This window comes from Notothenia rossii (assembly GCF_949606895.1).
Source record: "Notothenia rossii genome assembly, chromosome: 10".
NCBI lineage: Eukaryota > Metazoa > Chordata > Actinopteri > Perciformes > Nototheniidae > Notothenia > Notothenia rossii.
The window spans coordinates 23,459,194-23,480,710 of NC_136908.1; the positions used below are offsets into that span (position 1 = coordinate 23,459,194).

The 21,517-nt window shown below is 40.3% G+C and overlaps 3 protein-coding genes across 4 annotated transcripts in view; 1 reads left to right on the forward strand and 2 right to left on the reverse strand.

Annotated features, from left to right (window-relative positions):
- The window catches only part of col11a2 (collagen, type XI, alpha 2), a 51,942-nt gene extending 45,344 nt beyond the window's left edge, over positions 1–6,598 (forward strand). Inside the window, exons 58-65 of the mRNA XM_079655565.1 lie at positions 1–54; positions 200–235; positions 357–410; positions 1,169–1,454; positions 1,557–1,669; positions 2,469–2,537; positions 2,745–2,981; positions 3,873–6,598. Coding sequence (XP_079511691.1) covers positions 1–54; positions 200–235; positions 357–410; positions 1,169–1,454; positions 1,557–1,669; positions 2,469–2,537; positions 2,745–2,981; positions 3,873–4,019 — 996 coding nt within the window. The 3' untranslated portion in view covers positions 4,020–6,598. The remainder of the gene's footprint in view (positions 55–199; positions 236–356; positions 411–1,168; positions 1,455–1,556; positions 1,670–2,468; positions 2,538–2,744; positions 2,982–3,872) is intronic.
- A 1,942-nt stretch (positions 6,599–8,540) lies between these two features.
- hsd17b8 (hydroxysteroid (17-beta) dehydrogenase 8) lies at positions 8,541–13,728 on the reverse strand. 2 transcript variants are annotated; one of them, XM_079655950.1, is made up of 9 exons: positions 13,313–13,728; positions 12,168–12,343; positions 11,889–12,005; positions 10,300–10,395; positions 9,860–9,945; positions 9,675–9,759; positions 9,190–9,232; positions 8,847–8,921; positions 8,541–8,759 (listed from the first exon to the last, which is right to left on the reverse strand). In XM_079655950.1, exons 1-9 carry the CDS (start codon positions 13,356–13,358, stop codon positions 8,740–8,742), a joined length of 744 nt encoding a protein of 247 aa, XP_079512076.1. In that variant the 5' UTR covers positions 13,359–13,728; the 3' UTR covers positions 8,541–8,739. The 2 variants fall into 2 exon arrangements, with proteins under 2 accessions (XP_079512076.1, XP_079512075.1); XM_079655949.1 differs by having other exon boundaries at positions 12,141–12,343; positions 13,313–13,720.
- A 3,645-nt stretch (positions 13,729–17,373) lies between these two features.
- Positions 17,374–19,215, reverse strand: LOC307022092 (zinc finger BED domain-containing protein 5-like; the record flags this gene model as incomplete). Its single annotated transcript, XM_079654665.1, has 1 exon — positions 17,374–19,215. One exon carries the CDS (start codon positions 19,213–19,215, stop codon positions 17,374–17,376), a length of 1,842 nt encoding a protein of 613 aa, XP_079510791.1.
- Positions 19,216–21,517: the final 2,302 nt, after the last annotated feature.

Genomic DNA, 21,517 nt, shown 5'->3' on the forward strand with positions numbered 1-21,517 from the left:
GGAATGGCTGGAGCGTCCGGACCCTTCGGCCCTGCTGGTCCTCCTGGTCTGCCTGTGAGTGACTGCACTTTATGTCCCATGAACACCTCATTTCCTCTTTCTTATTTCCAATATGTTCTTAAATGCCCTAATAAATGACAGCAGAAAAACACTCAACAATGGTCACCATCATTAAAATAATGCCTCATATCTTTTCCAGGGTCCTCAAGGTGTCAAAGGCGCCAAGGGTTCTTCTGTGAGTATACTTTAAGGATGTTTGTACCTAAAAAATGAAGGAAATGTTCTACAAAAAGTGAATGAACTGGGACTTGTTGCAATAATGCTTCTTGAATCTTTCCCCTCTCTGCTGTGTTTAGGGAGGATCTGGTGCAAAGGGAGAAAAGGGTGTACAAGGACCTGCCGGAGCCCCTGTAAGTACTTCACTTTAATGTAAATCACTACTTTGTGTTGGGGAAATGTTTTTCATAGACCCATAACTTTGACCCAGTTTATCAGTGTTTTGTCTTCCTGTTCCTGCCTGTTGGCGTCAGCTGATAGAGGTGTTATTGTTCCTGTTTGATCTTGTTATGCACAATGTTGATTATTCAGAATCAGAATCAAAATACCTTTATTAGTCCCACAGAGGGGACATTTACATTGTTACAGCAGAAAAGAGCCAAAGACAGCTTAATGTGTACCTAAGAAGCAAGCTATTAAAAAATTATAATAAAAAAAGTTACACAATTTACAAAATACACATCCTGTAACAGTTCTGAGTATTAGCAGCCAGGTATATATTGCACAGCTATTAACGGCATACATATATATTGAAAATATTGCATATAATTAGTTGGTATTTCACAACAAGGGGTGTTATAGTCTGTGTTATTGTTTGTGAGGGTGGGGGGTATTGTGTGTGTGTGGGGGGGGGGGGTGGGTATTCTCTCAGAACCAGCTAAATACATGGGTCTGGGGTAGAGATCTTCAGAATTGGTTTGGCAGCCGCTGTGTCACCTCGTGGCTGAGCACATGTCTTATCAGGTCCGGCCGTTAACTCCATAAACCATCAGTGTTTGCCATCAAGCTCCCCGTGTCTCTCTGAGTTTCCTCTCCATTGTTCAGAAGTTTCCATCATACTTTGCACCTCAATGTTGATTGCCAGCTAATTGATTACGATGTTCACACACAGGGCCCGCCAGGAGAGGTCATTCAGCCCCTGCCCATCCAGAGGAGTCCCAAGTCCAAGCGCTCCATCGACGCCAGCCAGCTGCTCTCTGAAACCGACTCAGAAATGCCTGCTTCTGACGCCACTGGCGCTGAGTTCCTGATGGGCAGCGAAGGCATGGAAGAGATCTTCGGCTCTCTCAACTCACTGCGACAGGAGATCGAGACCATGCGTTTCCCTCTGGGCACCCAGGACAGCCCCGCCCGCACCTGCCAAGACCTGCACCTCAGCCAGCCAGACCTCAAAGACGGTAAGGGGATTATCACACACAGTAGAGATAGTTCTTAACTTAACTGGAGTCTTGAGAGATTTAACAGATGTTTTGACCTTGTCTCTCTGCTGCCCCCTTCAGGAGAGTACTGGATTGACCCTAACCAGGGCTGTTCCAGAGACTCCCTCAAGGTCTTCTGCAATTTCACCAGCGGAGCAGAGACGTGCCTGTACCCGAGCACGAGCATCAACTCGGTCAGTCCAGCAAATCAGTCTGCTAAAAATAGTGTGAAATGTAAACACTAAGCAAGTTATAAAACCATTAAACTAAACATTGTTAAGAGTACAGTATGTTGTATCAGACCCCCCTCTTTCCAGAGCAGGGGTGTCCAAACTATGGCCCGGGGGCCAAATGCAGCCCGCGGGCGATTTTGAATCAGCCCTCAGCAAATTATAATATTATATATCATTATAAGTATAATGTAATATGGCCCACACCTGAAACGTGTGCTTGTCTTATATTGTACTTCTTAAATATATATTTAAAACATATAGTAGTAGAATTAATGTGTTAATAAGCCCACTTTTCAAATAAATGCAGTCAATTAAAGTTGGAAACATTTTCTAACAAATTTAAGTTGATAAGAAAAAAGCCCAAGCAAGCTTGAAATACACCTTTCCTATTCCTCCTTATTATAAGCAGTCTGAGGCTTTTGTTTTAAGGGATGAGATACAACACTGTTTGTAACAGAATCAATTAAACCCTATGGAGAGCTTTGATGTAGGCTGTTTGTTTCTTAAGGCATTTTCAAGTATCAAGCATAATTTACCTACATTTGATTGATTTTGCTAACTTATAATTGAGCTTATGAGGCAATATACTGTAACTCACCTCTAGCGAGCGGCCCAGCCCTTCGTATATTTTTGTGTATGTGGCCCTTGGTGAAAAGAGTTTGGACACCCCTGTTCTAGAGACTCATGTTCTTGACTGTTCTTAATTTTCCACATAAGCTGTATTTACTTGTATTGACAATGTTTACATTTCTTGCGGTAGGTGAAGATGAGCTCCTGGGACAATGAGACTCCAGGATCCTGGTACAGTCAGTTCACCACTGGTAGTAAGGTTAGTAACCCTCTGTCACATTAAGACAGATAGTAAACCTTGTGTATATAGCAACAAAAAAAAGAATTCTTAACTTTATTACCGTGGATTGGTTCTCACAATCTGTCTTCTCTTTCTGACTTCTTATCCCATCCTATTATCTGTTTTCCCCTCCTCAAACGCCAATCGAATACCTCCCCTCCTCTTCACCCTGCCCCCCCCTCCCAGTTCTCCTACGTGGACTCTGCTGGTGAGCCGGTGGGCGTGGTCCAGCTTGGCTTCCTGCGTCTCCTGAGCGTTCAGGCCCACCAGAACCTCACCTACCACTGCCACCGCTCAGTGGCCTGGGCCGACCGCAGCGCCAATAACAACCACAACCGGGCGCTGCACCTCCAGGGGGCCAACGACGAGAAGCTGAGCTACGAGACCAGCCCCTACATCAAGGCCCTGGTCGATGGCTGCTCTGTGAGTGACACGGAAAACTGATGCTGTCCTGTTTAACACATATGAATGATTGTTGGTTTACAATGTAGAATATCTTTAAAACATGAAATATTCCATGCTGCACTATATAACAACAACAACAACAACAACAACAACAACAACAATAACCCATTTCTGAACAGTGTGCCATTCTTGCTTTCCTATCAATTAAACTGGCTCTCCCATTTATATACAATTGATTTGTAATGCAGTCACCGCTGCCTAGTAAGCTGGTCGAATCCCGAGCTGGACCAATATTTCAGGCAATGTCCACCCCTCTGTCTCCCTCTTTCATCTCCTAACCTCCAAAGGCCCTCTTAAACCAAACAACACTTGGTTTGCACTGTAGATTGATCCCTCCTGTGTTACGTCCCTCCTAAACATCATGTTTCAAAAGATAACACATGATCACATTTAGAACATAATGAGACTAGACCTTGAATGTTAATAGGGCCCCTTACCTTCCTCTACCACCATTCAACGTATTTGGTTATTAACATTTGAGAATGAATAAGTTGACTTCCTTCACTTTGGCATCACAATAAAGTGCACTTGAAGTATGCATTTAGCTTAACTTAAGACTCTTGAGAGTTGCCTTTTTTGATCTACTGCCTGTTGGATATATTTTTCTTGAAATCACACAAGATATGTTTTCATTTATTTGTAATCAATAATAAAGGATAATCTGTAGTGATTTTCAAGCATCGACAACCCAGATCTAAAGTGCATCAGTTATTATGTTTAACTCTCTTTCCAAGTTGTTTAATTCAAAGTCATGATACACAGAGGAGAAAAATGACAATTATACAGCGTTTAATACTTTGAATACTTTGATACCAGTTTCTGACCGGTGTGTTCCTTCTGTCCCTGCAGTATCGCAAGGGCTTCGACAGGACAGTCCTGGAGATCAACACGCCCCAGGTGGAGCATCTCCCTCTGCTGGATATCAAGGTGTCAGACTTTGGGGAGAGCAACCAGCAGTTTGGCTTTGAAGTGGGACCTGTCTGTTTCCAAGGCTAAAAACACACACATACACACACACACATCATGCAAAGAACAACACAAATACTCACGCACACACACATGCACTTAGAGACACACTTATATATAAGAAACATACATGCCCAGTAATTTGTAAATTAACTTGTAAATGATATGAAACACACACACAAACCCACAGACACACACACTTACACACGCGGATGCTGTTGTGAGACAAACACGCCCTCACACTCACGTACGTGCCAGGGGAAAGCAACATCCTCCCGACAAATAATGGACGGAGAAAAAAAAGGAAAGAGGAGAGAAGAAGAAAGAAACTTGCGGAGAGGAGACCATCGTTTGGGCGCACGACCGCGAGAAAGGAAGAAAAAACCAGGAGAGTTCTTCGGAATAAAACAGTGTTTTCTTTACCAGCAGCGACAGGGGCCGGCCTGAGACAGAGGGCAAGCCGGTAGCCTGAGGCCTGAAGCCACCCGTCTCCGACCCCCTCTCACTTTTCTCTCTTCCCAGCCGTCTCTCTTTTTTTCCACTCATCTCACCTGCTCTACCTCCCCCCTCCTCTTCCCGAAAAAGGGTCACTCTTGGACATTATTTAAATGTCTTTGATTCCGCGTTCCCACTGTGAGCAATGTGTTTGACAGTCACTCCTTTAACAATAGGTGCAAGACGCTCCTATGTAGATGTCTGCATCTACGCTGTTTCAGCATCGTGGTTTTGGTTCACTGCTTTGGCCTTTGATCCTTTAGTCATTCGTATAGAAAGTTACTCCTGATTTAAAGTTTTGAATCAACTTTTCATCACTTGCCATTAGCCTTTTGACTCATGAACCAAATTCCAAACCAATGAAAAGAGTAGAAACCTAACTGTGTCTGTTAAGTCACAGCCAGTGGTCGCAAAAGTTCATCAGCGGCTCAGATCAATCTTTCTTCGTAAGGTCTAACTCATCTGGTTGTCTTATTGTGAAATCCAGTGACTTGTCAATCATGTTGCTCACAATGAAAACACAATGATCTCCCTAGCTTTTATCTTACTACACAGAAAAGAACCAAAGAATCAAAGCCACCAGTTTCTACCCAGAAAAAAGGAGAGAATTAACCAAATGATACCAGTTGGCTGTTTTTTTGTGTATTTTAAGCTGCCACTTGTCTATTGTAATATTCTTTTAATGAACACCTCGCAGTTTTAAAAATCAAATGTGATTCAGGCCAGTATAATGTAATCTTTCCGCCCTGAGAGCAGCAGAAACCTTAGTTGGATTGTTCACCTCTAATAAAGCATGCAGTGAGGCAAGAAGAAGATCCTAGATCAGTGAATAAAGCCATTATTTTGTAAACTGTGCTGAACTTGACACTATTGTAATTGCATTTTACTTGTGCTTTTCAAAAAGAGCTGATTCTTCTTCAGATCCAGGATCAGGCTACCAGGGTCGCTACCACACACCAGTCCAGTATTTGCTGAGTCACTTTCTGGGTCCTTTGAATATTGTTTTCCATCTGATTTCTCATCACAGCTCAGAACATCGTCAGGGTTTAAATACGTATATGAGATGAAAAGGTCCCGCCTTCTTTTTCTTAAACAGCAGTGAATAAAATGCATGCCTTACTGAAAGAAACTGTGTGGCAAGGTGTTACTTATACCAAAGCATAAAAGTCTTAATATTCACTTTGAGTCCTTCATTTCCTTTATTCTCTTTCCATGAAGCTTTAACTGGGGGAAATGTGCATTACATTCCATTTGTACAGAAATAGTGATATTCTATTGTATTTATTTAAAAACAAACAGGGTGCTTTGAAATAAAAAATACACGGACCACCAAATATTCCAGTCAAATGTGGTATATTTCATTGTATTTATTTCCTGTAGTGCCTCACATGTTAGACTCACTGCCAGCCTGAGTTATGGTGCTTCTGTTCACGCCCTGTCCAAACTCCTTTTGTAGAACCAAAGAATCTGTGGCCATATTTGATTGTAACATCCCTTTATAGTGTTTTCAACGACTGTACTGTGCTGTTACATTTTGCTTCCTCTGTAATGATTAAATGGTGACTCTCCAGTTCTGTCACATGTCCTTGTCGTTGCTACTGTTTGACTGGTGGTTCATTGGTTTCAGGCTCAGATTATTGCGTAACAGGGCTTTCAATTGCAACACAAGAACAGTTCTACATTCAGGAGCTGAAAATACTCTTCCGATCTTTGACATTTCTATCTGAGACCACAGCGGGGAGGAGGAAGGTTGTGAGAGGGTGGAGACAGCTCTGTTAGCCACCAGTGGATTAAAAGTGATTCATAAGAGTATTGTTTATAAGTATAATGTGGCTATGGGGGGATATCATACTAGTTCTGTTTTTTCTATTTGTCTTTTTTTTACTATAGCAGGGAAACCGGGCGGGATGGCCTAAACCTAAAAAACGAAACAATTCTGACCTTGAGATTCTCCAGAGAGAATTACCTCAAATATTTGTTTTATTGTGTTGAAGACAAATGTTTCAACATAAGAAATATGGTGCTGAAAAGAGAAAAAAGTATTATTTTATAATGTGTGTAAGTAATTTTTAAAAGAAGTCTTGTTTCTGTAATATATCATCTTTTAAAAAGAGCTGTTTGACTCTTGTTTTTCTTCCAACGCCCCGTCATCTTTAGTTGTTGTCGATCTTTTTGCATTTGTTCAGGTTCTTTAGAGCGGGGGAAATTACAAGACAATACATAATATTCTGTTCAGTGGACAAAACACTGCGGAGTGTGTCAGGTTGTAGAGGACACGTTGTGTAAAGCTTGTGGGTACATTGTGACACCTTCCAAATGTATCTTAAAATTCTACTGCTGTTAGAGAAATATAGCAATTTGATGGAAATATCAGAAGTTAGAAGTGAAAATCAGATGGGAGGTAAATGATATGGTATGCCATAATTTATAATATAGTTGAGTTGAGTATAGTAAAGTATATTATAGTTTGTGTGCTGCAAATACTTCATATCATAGTTTAAAGTATTTCTTTAGTATAGAAAAGTAAAAAATGTCCAGTGTTCCATAAGAACATCACAGTACAGTATAGTATTCTATTCTATGACTTGTTGACATGCTGTAACTGAATTTTCTTCATATATGAACAAACTATACTATGCTGTTTTATGATATTTTCCGATATATTCTTTTCACATACTATACCATCTCGTTTTTTATAATATTTTCAACATACTATACTATTTGTTTTTTTCTGATATTTTTTACATACTATACATAATATAAATGTAAGACGTTTTTAAGGATATTTTCAACATTACATTCATTTGACACACTTTATGTTGTTTTTCATTCCATTTTTGGACAAAGGTTTCTTTTACTTTTAACATACTATTCTGTGTCCTTTTTTTTGGACACACCATACTATGACTTTTTCCTGATATTTACAGCATATGGTACTATGGTGATTTTTTCTGATATTTTTGGTGTACTATTCAATGCTGTTTTTCTGATATATTTGACAGACTCTACCACGGCTTTAATTTAAATCGTTACCGTTATTCTTCAAAATACTAGAACATTAATTAGACAAACTTGTTTGTTTTGATATTCTCTTTTTTCCAAAATGCTATACTACACTGAACAAAAATATAAACGCAACACTTTTGTTTTTGCTCCCATTTTTCATGAGATGAACTCAAAGATCTAAAACATTCAGTATCTGGTGCGAGGGTTAGGGTAATGTTGTGAATCGAGTGGCCCATGGTGGTGGTGGGGTTATGGTATGGGCAGGCGTATGTTATGGACGATGAACACAGGCAACTCGATTCACAACATTACCCTAACCCTAACCCTAATCCTAACCCTCACACCAGATACTGACTGGTTTTCGGACCCCCCCAGACCCCCCCAATAAAGCAAAACTGCACGTTTCAGAGTGGTCTTTTATTGTGGCCAGCCTAAGGCACACCTGTGCAATAATCATGCTGTCTAATCAGCATCTTGATATGCCACACCTGTGAGGTGGGATAGATTATCTCGGCAAAGGAGAAGTGCTCACTATCACAGATTTTTTCAGATTTGAGAACAATATTTGAGAGAAATAGTTATTTTGTGTGCATAGAAAATGTTTTAGATCTTTGAGTTCATCTCATGAAAAATGGGAGCAAAAACAAAAGCGTTGCGTTTATATTTTTGTTCAGTGTATGTTGTTTTTTTATGATATTTTCGAGGTAGTATTCCATGGCATGTTTTAAAAATATTTTGGATTTACCATAGTGTGCTTTTATTTGATGTTTACGGTAAACTATGCAGCGGCGAAAGCAGATGAGCTCATTATCAGAGTGGAGCGCCCTTTAAAGAGCTCAGCGGTCCAAACCCTTTTCAGTGCTTTAACTTAACCAAAAGTGTTTCCATCACCAACCTACAGAGGATCAGAAAAAAGCTTTTAAAGCACAAAGATAATCCTGAGAGGCTCCAGTGGTGTGACAGAGCGGTCTGAAGATCTTGAGTACGTTTGATTCCGGTCAGCCCTCTGAGCGGGGTTAGGATGAGAGTTTAGGACAGTGCAGGCGTCTGAAGGCTTTAGTTAAACACTTTATTCAGATCTTTCAAATCAAAATACAACATTCTGTACAGAAATATTACAAACAGGTGTTTATTGGCACAACCACAATTTCAAAACATAATTATCAAAGTAGTATAATTTTCAACATTTAAATGAACTACGAAGAAACTGGCCTCCCATTGGTCTTCATCGGTGTGACAGACAGTCCATTTATCCAATGAAGAGTCCACCTGACAAAGAAAGAACACATGTTGAAGACAATGAAATGACAGGAGAGTTTTTACAGAAACAGCTGTGAGAGAACTGAGTCACACCACCTGTCACTTCCAGGCTGACTCCGGTGATGTATCGAGAGTCATCTGAGGCGAGGAAGGCACAGACATCAGCGACCTCTAGAGGAGGACAAAGAGATGGCAGGTCAATCTACATCCCTGTACTTCATTTCACTTAACAGAACAAAAGAATCAGAGGTGTGGGGAAGTTAAGAAGAAAGAAGTATTTACAAAAAACAGCATTTCAAATGGTTTTGTGTCCAACGGTAAAACCTTTTTCTAGTTTAGATTCATGAGCTTAGAAAAGTTCCTTTACAATCCTTTACAGTGAAATAAAGACTGAAGGTCTGCGGTGAACACAGTGATGTTAACATGAGTCAGCACTGACCTGCAGGCTCACCCATTCTTCCCAGAGGCACCAAGGATTTCATCTGAAACACAATGAAACATGACAGAGCAGATTTAAGGCTGTATCAATAAAGGGTTTTTGTATTATCTTAACTGCAGGGAGGTCAAAGTGACTGCAGTTTAAATTAAAATCGAGGCAAGAAATGGGTTTACTAAAAGAGGTGTTTAGTGATGAATTATACACTGGAAAGAAAGGAATTTTCATGTTATTTTGACTTTATCATAAACAATCAGCAATACCCTCTCTGCTTAAATAACAGTTTGTGTTTGGTACATCTTGGACTTCAAATGGCTTCACTTGTTGAAATGCACAAAATGTCATTTACAGCACAAAATATAAGTAGTTTTATAAACTTCATAGTAATCACTGTTCAGAATTACGACGGGAGGTTAAAATCAGGATTTTAAACCTAATAGATCAAGTGTTACTTAATCTGTGTATTCTCGTGCGTGTGTGTGCGTTACCCTGCTAATAACTTTCTCTGGAACTTTATCCGTCATCGGAGTGGATATGAAACCTGGCAGCACACAATTACACCGAATGCCAAACCTGTAGCAACGGACAAAGAAAGCAGATTATTATATTGTATGACTCTGTACTCACCATCACTGTGGGTCAGGATGTGTTTGTTGCTTCAGGCTCTTCTCACCTGCTGAGCTCTTTGGCCGCGGTCCTGGTCAAACCCTCCACTCCTGCTTTAGAGGCGGAGTAATTGGCCTGTCCGATGTTTCCCACCTACGAGCATGAAGGGATACATCAAGTTCAGCATTAAAGGTTTTGTTATGGAACATCAAAAGGTCAAACCCCCCCCCCCCCCACTCAGAGAGGACTGAACGACTCATTAACCAGCTCCTAAAAAAAATGGTCTGGCATTCCTACTTTATTTAAAAATACAAATATATTCTTGATAGATTTCTGAAAGTGTATTCTTGTGTCTTATGCTTTAGAAAACTGCTATAAAAGTTCATAACCACAATTGCCACTAACCTGTAGCTTTAATATTTGGGGATGACTCTACTGTCACTTTTAGTGTTTTACCTTTCTGGATAAAAACCTTAAAGCTACTTATTAGAGAGACCATGCTCCCACCTTTCCCACGATGCTGCCCACGGTGACGATGGATCCTTTGGGTGCTCCGCAAGCCACCAGAGCCTGAGCCACGGCCTGAAGGACCAAGAAAGAACCCTGGGAGGGATGCAGGGAGGGAAGTGCATTTCATATTCATGCTCACTTTCACTTTCATGCTGTGTCAAACAGATTTGACTTCACTGAGAGAGCAATGAAAGGAACACTGCAGAAGATGAGCAATTGTATTTCAATCTCTCACTACGAATGACCTTCCATACTAGAAGAAGGTTTTTTTTTCTCGCAAACCTCCACAGTGAACTCATTTCTTAAATGGGAAAGTCTTGATGAAGTGTTATCAATGTTGTTATTATTTTAAAAAAAAGTTGTCTGATGTTTTGGAAACTGCATTGAGGGAAGAGAGATCTTAACGGATCTCTGGAACTTCTAAAAGAGTCTACCGTCCCATAGGAATATACAGTTGCAAGAAAAAGTATGTGAACCCTTTGGAATTACCTGGATTTCTGCATAAGTTGGTCATAAAATGTGTTCTGATATGCACGTTTGAAGTTTGCAAAAAGAGCACCTGGATGTTCCACAGCACTACTGGCAAAATATTCTGTGGACAGATGAAACCAAAGTTGAGTTGTTTGGAAGGAACACATGCTATGTGTGGAGAAGAAAAAGGCACAGCACACCAACATCAAAACCTCTTCCCAACTGTGAAGTATGGTGGAGGGAGCATCATGGTTTGGGGCTGCTTTGCTGCCTCAGGGCCTGGACAGATTGCCATCATCGACGGAAAAATGAATTCTCAAGTTTATCAAGACATTTTGCTGGAGAACTTTAGGCCATCTGTCCACCAATTGAAGCTCAACGGAAGATGGGTGATGCAACAGGACAACGACCCAAAGCACAGAAGTAAATCAACAACAGAATGGCTTCAACAGAAGAAAATGCGCCTTCTGGAGTGGCCCAGTCAGAGTCCTGACCTCAACCCAATTGAGATGCTGTGGCATGACCTCAAGAGAGCGATTCACACCAGACATCCCAAGAATATTGCTGAACTGAAACAGTTTTGTGAAGAGGAATGGTCCAAAATTCCTCCTGACCGTTGTGCAGGTCTGATAAGCAACTATAGGAAACGTTTGGTTGAGGTTATTGCTGCCATGAGGTCAACCAGTTATTAAATCCAAGGGTTCACATACTTTTTCCACCCTGCACTGTGAATGTTTACATGGTGTGTTCAATAAAAACATAAAAACATATCATTGTTTGTTTGGTTTTAGCTTAAGCAGACTGTGTTTGTCTATTGTTGTGACTTAGATGAAGATCAGAACACATTTTATGACCAATTTATGCAGAAATCCAGGTAGTTCCAAAGGGTTCACATACTTGTACTTGCAACTGTATACCGCTCTTTATTGGTTAAAACTTTATTGGAAAATTAGTGCTTTTGATCCTGTAATGATCCTGCAGGAATGATGACATACATCTTTCCAGTGAACTGATTGGTCAGTAGTCAAACGGTCTGAACCTCTAAAGTTTACCTATATTTTAAATGAGTTAACTCACTAACCTCTACGATAAGCTTTGCGGTACAGGCTGCGTACCTTCAGGTTGACCCGGATGACATTGTCAAAATGATCCTCGTCCATGTTGAGCAGGAAGTCGTCCTGGGTGATGCCTGCTGCGTTCACACACACTGACGGAGGCTGAAAGTAGTGAGTCTGCAGAGGGAGAGCATTGACTGTTAACAGACAAGACAGAAGGGGAAAATTGAATGGAGAATGTTGCAGCTTGACTTCGTTGCAGCTTTAATTAAACACACAGTGTGTTGATTGTTTTTGGGCAGTAGTAAAGACCTGTATTCTTGTGACAAGATTCTTTACACTCTCTTTTGAAGACACATCCACCACAGCCGCCATGTGACCCTGCCCTCTGAGGTCCCTCTGCAGGCTCCCCAGGGTGTCATGGGCCGACTCCTCGCTGATGTCAGCGACCACCACGGAGGCGCCCTCAGAGGCGAGGCGCTGACACACCGCCCGCCCGATCCCACTGCCTCCTCCTGGGTGGGGAGAGAGCAACAGGAAGTCAGAGCAATACCTGAGACGGACAGCCTGTGTCGACCAATCGAGTCACTTTTATTTAGTGTGGTGTGCAGGAGGAATAATGTGTGTGCCAGGACTTCCTTTATCGATACATTTGTTTGGGAAAAGGTCAAAAGTTTCCCATTTTATAATACAGAATTTCCTGGCCTCCATGTTCAAGCAACATCAATGTGCATGTCTTGCTTTATGATATTGACAACATTTATTGTTAAACTTTAGTGACTTTTTTTTGTGTATTTGCACTTCATCCCTAAAAACTAAATAAACCCACGTTGATCTTTATTTTAAAAAGCAATAGCTTCCGCTGTCTGTTGTTGTAAAAGACCAATGATGCTTCAGCTTTTACATTTAACCTGAAATGACTACAGTCTATGAATCACTTAGAACATGAATGAATGGTAGGATAATCTGCTTCACTGTTTTTTTATGATTTTTGAGTGTTGGATTTAGACAAAACAAGACTCAGGGAAAGTGTACTCATGTTTCACTATTATCAACAATTTGATCATTCATAGAATTCATATATAATTAGTAATAAATATGATTTAGAGCCACAGTCATGCTCTATATTGAAATGACTGGATGTAAATCAGTCCTGGGCCAGCTGGTAATCCTTTTTCAAAGTCATGGATCAGAGCTAAGATGTAAATAGGCAAAAGCAAAGCCCAAGGGCTCTCTAACTAGTTGTGACCCAAGAGAAACTTATAATAATTTACTTTAAACTTCCCCAGGGTTATTCGGGTACTTTACCTTTACAAAACAGTTGCACGTAGCAAACATTTGGGGGTTTAAACAGTAAAACCAAATGAACTGACGCCCGTGACTAAGGAAAAACATCGAGTCCTGCAGAGATTAGCACACTGCACGTATTACTGTCTGTACCTATTAATACACGGTGAATGAAGAAGGGGAAATTATAAACCTACCAGTGACCAGTGTCAACCTTGATATGAGTCTTGTGGCGGCCGCCATGATGGGTTTGCTTCCTTTAGGTAGCCTTAGATTAGCCTCAGTTTGTTGCCTCTCATGTTACTTTTGACTCAAGTGCACAAACAACAAACATAGGGTTGTATCGACCTATTAAAAGTCAACCTTAAAAGTTAAATAACAAAACAAAAAAAAGTCATCAGGAAGTTCGTAGAGGACTGTCACTGACCTGACGATGGAAGTAAAAGAGTAATAATAAGAAACGGCTTCCGGGCGGCTTTGTGTATCTATCTATCTCATAAAAAACAAAAATTACAACATGTTGCATAGTGAAATGTAAATAGAATAGCAGTTACAACCTTAAATTGTGGTCACTCACAACCATAGACTGTGGTCACAGAGCACATACAGGTACGTCAATTGTAAACGTTTTATTTTTGAAAGTATTTAGCGGAAGTGTCACAGTTATTGAGTGTTTAACTTTAACTTGACACTAGTGATGTAGTTACTTTTTGTGGCCACCGGAGGGCATCTCGATTATGAATACAGTCAGTCCAGAAGAGTTACGACAGCGGAAGTCCAAAAACGGTTATCGTCACGTGGTTCATGTAGACGAGGATCGTTCCCCGGAAGTTCATGGCGGGCAATGTGAATGCATTGATAACAGGAGATAGAACTACGATTTTTGGTAATTATTAGTGAATAAAGGTTTTGATTTGGAATATTTATACAACAAATCGATATGTGTATGGATTTACATCAATATGTTTTAAAAAATAAAATAGAATTTGATCATATTAATTGATCATATTAGGATTAGTGTGAACAACTAGTTTACATGTTAGGCTAACAGTGCCTTGGTTAAAGAGCCTGTTGCTGTTTATTTATAGCTTTGAATTCTTTAAAACCAATATTATCTTCTTAAACTTGTATGGTAGTCAGGAGCATCACTTTCTAATGTTTATTGATATATTTAGAGGGAGGGGATCTAAAGGAATGCTTCAAAATTCAGATTAGATTCATTTCTACCATTTTCTTAAATTCATGGTTGTTTCAGTAATCCCATGGTAATTGAGGACACAAGTTATCTAAATGACTAATTTCATCTTTATGGCTTTCAGAAAGGACAGGAGACCGACAGGTGACTAGCAGCAGCAGCAGCAGCAGCATGATGATGATGATGATGTTAAATGTGTTGTTTTAGGAACATCCATTGCAAATACATGGAATTCAATAAACATTGAATAGCATATCATGCAGTTTGTCCGTACCTTTTCCTCCGTGTCGTCCTGGTTTGCTGTGCTGCCTCCTAGTCGCCACCATGGTTTGTTGTGCTGCCTGGGGATGCTCAAATCGCTCCGAGAAAGGAGTATGAATGTACGGCTTCCCCACTGACACAGAGCGGAGGAAAAAATGGCTGGCTCAAGTCAGCAGGAGCAATTTCACGACCAACAGCAAAAAAATATGTGAGGTTATTATATACAAACACTGCATTTGCACTTTTTCACAAAACGAAAACCACACCATTGGGAAAGCTTAATGTTTTGTTTAATACAAAAAAACAGGGAAAGGCTTGAAAAACACTGAGAGTTGAGACTCAGGGTGCAGGGTGAGGGTCTCAGTGCAGGTATTCAGGCTCCATTGAATCCCCCTCTGGTTCTTGTGCTGAAAGAGGGAGTAACAGACAGGAGAAAGGGTTATACACACCTATATAGCACACCTATTGGATGGGAAATTGCCTTGGGGAGATAAGGTGTGGTCTTTGTTCCCAACTGAAGTTATGGAACTTTATTATTTGTGAGTTTAACAAAGTATGACAAATGGCATCAGTAACAGATGTGATATGAATTTCTATAAAGTTGTCTCACATTCTTGGTCATATTTTATATACAGTATGTAATGAGTATAACATGTCCAGTAGGTATAAAGTGTTTCCTAATACTGTGTATTCAACAACTATGGTATAGTGCAGGGGTCGGCAACCTGCGGCCCACGGGCCGCATGCGGCCCTTTAAGCCCTCTGCTCTGGCTCCCTTGAGCTTAGACAAAAATAAGAAGGAAATAAAATAAAAGTATTTGTAGGACTATTTATATTTTGTTGCATGGTTGAAAATGTTTCGTATCTTGTATTTTGAGGTGATACTGTGACACATAAATAAAAAACAAAACGGTTTTAATTAGGTCAACTAAAATATGCGTCACATCCTGCTACGGTCCCGCGCGAGCGCCTTTTCCTGCGGGTGAATAACCGGACCCCCGGCTCGATGAGCGAACTATGGATAAATCAAAGAAAAGTACCGGAGGACCACAGGAATTAAATTCTGTGTGGACAGTTATATGCTTTCACAGCAAACGATGCTGGTTTACCGGTATGTTTGATGTGTAGAGAGAAGTTGTCAACGGTGCTGCAGCCTTTACGTATCGAGGAACAACAAGGGAGACGAAGACAGCTGACAATCTTCGGTCATAATTCAATGGGGTATGTAATTTATTTCAGAAAACACTTTTTGTTATATTTCATGGAATGATCTTAACGTCCCGATAGCAATGAATATATTAAATGCTTTGACAACAAATACATACAAAAATTAATCTCTGGAAGCCGTAGCGCTGTGAAAAGCACGGCATTTTAGCCGGCCCGGCTAAAATGATTGGATGGCCTACCTGCCTGTCAGCCTTCCATCTGTGCACAAATGTATATCGTGGCCTCATTGGTGATGCGCGTTCGTGTGTGTTGGAGGAGGGACTCTGTAAGAAAGTCTGAAGGAAGAGGCATATTTTTTCCGGTTGTGTATTTTCAAATTCTAGCGCACTCGAGCTGGTTTCTCCATTCTTACCTACCCTACCTTTAACTCTTTTTAGGGTGCAGCTATATGTTTTATTTATTTCAAAGTGGGCCCATTTTAATAATATTTTGTTTTCCTTCAAATGTGCAGAGGACTCCCCAAGTGCTGTGTTTAATTTATTTTAAAGTAGGCCTGTGTATTATTTTTAATTCTCCTTATAGGAGTTATTTGTTTCTTATTAGAGGTTAACAGTTTTATATAATGTAATAAATAGCCTAATACATGCAAAAAAAACGTAGTTTTTGTCTGATATAACAATAAATACAACTTTATTAGCTATCAAGATATGAAATATGTTTTGCGGCTCCAGACAAAAAAATGGTTTGGAAAAAGGAGCAAAATTGCTCTTTTGGTCAAAAAGGTTGCAGACCCCTGGTATAGTGTATGGTACTATGGTATGGTATCCTAGCTTAATCTGTTATCTGTAAACGTTCCCTAAATCTACTAATTTAGGGATAATCCACTGACATCCTTTAATACACATGTTAATTTGAATCAGATGTACTGATAATATCCGAAATATAAATCTTTAAACTTCTTCTTACCTTTAAAAGTCCGTCACGAACGGGATATTATGCTGCAACTCTACAGCTCTGCTAGCCTTGGCGCTAACTTCCGGGGAACGATTGAGAGGCTCCACGATCCGCCATTGCTGTAAAAAAGTGGTCGGAGATGACGTAACTCTCAGTCAGTCTATTTAATACTCTAATGCAGTGGTTCCCAAACTTTTTGGGCCCAAGGCACACCAAAGGACAAGTAAAAATCTCAAGGCACACCTACCCTAAAATAGCCCTTATAACACGTGTTATCACTCATATCATGTAAAATATCTGTAAATGTGCATACTTATTTACTAATGGCAAATAAAATGTGACAAAGACAACTATATTACTCATGAAATATTTATTAACGAAAAAATTTTTAAATTAATTTATAAATATAAATATATATATATATATTATATATATATATATAATATATATATTATATAATTTATTAAACTTTAGCAAATTAGGCTTCATCAAAGCAGCAACACACTCATTTAAACCAGACAGGTCACAAAATTAAAAATGAGGCAACGGAAACTCAGCAGAAACTCAGCACAGAGAACTGTCAATGCAAGGAAACATGGTCCTGAACTACAAATTATGAATATAACATTTCACCAATCAGCATTGAAACATGTGCTATTTTAAAATTTGCCTATTTACAGATTAATGGGATACATGTGCCTGTCGGGGCGCGCAGATTTTTTTAATCCTCGGTGGCACTGAAGAGAGGGCAACTCGCAAGTCCTGTTCAACAGACAGCCGTGACCTGCTGTTGTTCTTCATATAAGTCAGAGTAGAGAACGCCAGCTCACACAGGTAGGTAGTGGGAAAATGAAGTAGTTGCTCAATCGCGTGGTGGGAGATGCTTGGGTACTCCGATGCAGAAGCCAACCAAAACTGATCCAGTGGGAGCTCACTGAATTTGAGTTTCAGTGTGCGGTCCACACGGAGCTCTGCGCACTCCTCTCTCTCTTTCATGGAGAGCTTCTCTGTGGAGGATTCCTGGTGGAATGGGTCTTGGATCCAGTCATAGTCCTCGATGTCAGCCACACGTGGAAAATACTGCTCAAACCTCTCTTTTAAGGTCTGAAGGTGTTCCGCATACACAGCGCGCTCCTTAGCTGCCTGCGGCGCAGCTGATGTCAGCGGGAACATGTCCATGGAGCCCTGCTCCAAAGCCTCCTGCCACAGGAGAAGTTTGCCCATAAACCCCCGAATCTTATCTGTGGACGATAAAATGTTTTCATTCCTTCCCTGAAGCTTGGCGTTTAACTCGTTCAGATGCCCAAATATGTCTGCGAGGTAAGTCAGCCTGGCGCACCACCTCTCATCCGCGAGCTTGTCTTTATGTGGGACAGCGTTTTCACCTGAAAACTCCAAAAGCTGTTCCCGAAGCTCATAAAGACGGGATAGGACTTTCCCCCGTGACAGCCAACGTACCTCTGTGTGCAGGATCAGGCTTTGGTGGTCGGCTCCCATCTCGGCGCACAGCTGGGAGAAGAGGCGAGATTTCAGGGGCCTTGATTTTATGTAATTCACCATCTGCACGGCCTGATTCAGCACCTCAGTCAACTCCGGGGGCATGGTTTTGGCAACCAATGCCTCTCGGTGCAGAATGCAGTGGTTTGTCACGATATGTGGGTTTTGTGCCCTCACCTTAGCAATGAATCCTTTCACTCTCCCCGTCATGCTCGCCGCACCATCTGTGCAAAGACCGACGCACATATTCCAGGTCAGACTGTTCTCTTTAAAATAGTCATTAGTTACCCTGAATATTTCCTCTCCCGTGGTGTGGCTTTCCATTTCTTTGCAGAATAAAAATGTCTCTTTGATGGAGTCAGCATCAACATATCTGACGTTTGCCAGAAGTTGGGCAGCCCCACTGATGTCCGTAGATTCATCTATTTGGAGGGAAAATCTGCCGCTCGCCTGCAGTTTCTCTGCCAAATGTTCCTCAATGTCTTCGGACATGTCGTCGATTCTTCTTTTGATCGTATTATCAGACGACGGCACTTTCGATAGCTCATTTGCGGCATCTGGACCCAGCATGACACCTGCAAGTATTTTGCAAGCAGGGAGGATGAGTGTCTCCGCTATTGTGTGAGGCTTCTTCTGCTTTGCAATGAGCTCCGCTAGCATGTAACTCGCCTCCATTGCCTTATCAGACACTTTCACAGAATCCAACAAACGTCCTTGCTGCCTCTGGTTCAGATCCCGCGCTCTTCTGAAGTAGTCCAAGTTACTGTGAACATGGGCGGGATGTTTGGTTTCCAAGTGCCTCTTCAGCTTGCTTGGAACCATGTTAGCATTAGCTAACTTCTCCCGACAGACGACGTACTCGGGCTGAGGATTGTTCACATCCCCGGTCCAAATGAAGCCATAAGACAGATAACTGTCATGGTACTGTCTGCTGACAGTTTTTTTCCTCTTCTCTTTCGGTGGTGGGTTGTCGGCAGTCTCTACACTGGTGGTTGCTGGTTTGCTCCGCACAAGAAAGCGCTCCATTTTCCCGCTTGCTTGTTTCTCAGTTTTAATATTGTCCTTCAGCCTTTGATGTGTCACAGTCTTATAAATCCCACCTGCGCAACTGCGTTAACAGCGGAATACGGGGTTCTGTGAGGATTATTTTTTAAATAATCGTTTTTAGGTATAGAGTTTGCCTCTGTATTATGAAATGTGTGCATACAAAGTACTGATATAGTAAATAAAAAAATAATTATTTTTGTGTAGTTGTATATTGCAATAATAACGTATGTTTGTCACAAAATCCCACGGCACACCTGGACTTGCCTCACGGCACACCAGTGTGCCGCGGCACACCGTTTGGGAACCACTGCTCTAATGTGGTTAAAACAGTCCATGATTTAAAAGCTAAATAGTGGTGGAACAACTGAGATATTCGGAGAAATTATAAACAAACCGTAGTCTTCTTTAAATAGGGAATGTATAAGCAGGAGTGTTATATAGTCCAAATCAGTGGTAGAGTTGTAAACATAGACTGGTTGTAGTCTATGGTTGTAACATTGTTAGACGCCTTGATATTACAGTGACACATAAACACTGCCCTCCAGTGGAAACACTGGGTTACTACATATAGTTTGTTTTATTTTTGAAAGTATTAACCGGATCTATCACTATGTGATTATGTGTGCCTTGACAATAATGTTGTTAATCATTGTGGCCACAAGAAGGCAGGTTTTTCCCAGTTTGTCCTCTTTTATCTATTACCTGTATATGTGTATATATTAAAATATTTTAACATATTGTAACATTTCCCAGGATGTACAGTATATGTATATATATATATAAATATATACACAAACATCCTGAATATATGTATATATAGATATATATATATATCTATATATAATAAAGCTTTATTTATATCGCACTTTTCATACAGCACTTGCAGCTCAAAGTGCTTTACAAAATGGCACACATCACAAGTTAAAAATAAACAGCAAGACATTCCCCTCAGATCAGATGTTAAAACCTTTACAGATACATGCAGCAAAATATAACATTTTAACAGGTTAAGAGACGCAAGGAGGTAAAAAGTATGATAATAAAAATAAAATAAAATAAATAATGATTTCTCTCAGAAAGATAAGACACAAGACAAGTGAATAGATGCAACAATATAAAACCCTATAGAATAAAGTGAATATAAGTCCCCTCCAAAACTATTGGAACAGCAAGGCCAATTGCTTTATTTTTGCTGTAAACTGAAAACAATTAGGGTTGACATCAAAAGATGAATATGAGACAAAAGGTCAGTATTTCAGCTTTTCATTCCAGGCATTTACATCTAGATCTGTTCAACAACTGAGAACATAGCACCTTTTGTTTAAACCCACCCATGTTTCATGTGAGCAAAAGTATAGGAACAGACTTAAAAAGTGTGAAAAGTGAATAATACTTAGCATGTAGTTGCAAATCCTTTGCTTGCAATAACTGCATCAAGCCTGCGACCCATTGACATCACTACACTTTTGTATTCTTCTTTAGTGATTGTGGAGTTAATTTTGGTTGTTTATTCATTTATTTTCTATCTATTTATTTCAATCGTGAAACATTAATATACTGGTTTAGTTGTGCAGATTGTCATGCAAAATAAGTCTCAGTTGGGAGGCAGGGACGTGCACAGACATTTGGAGGGGCTATTGCTCTAAACTGGAAAAAGGGCCTCCCCTGATAAAAAACACAAGACCTTTTGAAAATTGTAACTTGTTTTTAATGTAAAAGAAACCAAACGATTATTACATCAACTAAATTGAACAGTAATTCACATCTCATAACAAAATAAGCTAAGGCGACTACTTGCATTTGGTGACGTGATTTTAAAAATTAAAACCAGGGACATTTTTTGTTTTGCGGTCCATATCTCATTAAAATATCTAATGTTAGTAACTATCAAAAACAAAATGGGGACAATTCTGTTCTAATGTAGTTTGACCATCGTAACTTGTTGAGGTTTAGGATGGCAGCTTATTCTTACGCTGCACTCGGAGAGAAATATTGGAGACGGAGACGATGAACTGTTTAGCCCTTGAGCATGATTTATTCCTCTGCTTCACAGGTGATTCTTTCGCTCAGCCGAACTAACTTAGAAGAGAACAAAGATAGACAGTGTACAGTGGATCAGGTGAACGCACCCTCATTTACATGACGCAAGCCTGGTCATTACGTAGCACGTAATACTACTGTGCCTCACAGTGGTACAATAACAGTATTACATCCCTATAGTACAGAATAGACACAATCTCTCTATACATACAATAACTGAGGATTTGTATTAACATAACTG

What these genes read in the sequence shown, in the direction of transcription:
- hsd17b8 (XM_079655949.1), bottom strand. Translation starts at nt 13,358, where the DNA reads ATGGCGGCCGCCACAAGACTCATATCAAGGTTGACACTGGTCACTG. An exon ending in TCATCCGGGTCAACCTGAAG is followed by an intron (nt 10,396 to 11,888) that starts GTACGCAGCCTG and finishes CATCCCTCCCAG; the next exon opens with GGTTCTTTCTTGGTCCTTCA. An exon ending in TGGGCAGCATCGTGGGAAAG is followed by an intron (nt 9,946 to 10,299) that starts GTGGGAGCATGG and finishes TCATGCTCGTAG; the next exon opens with GTGGGAAACATCGGACAGGC.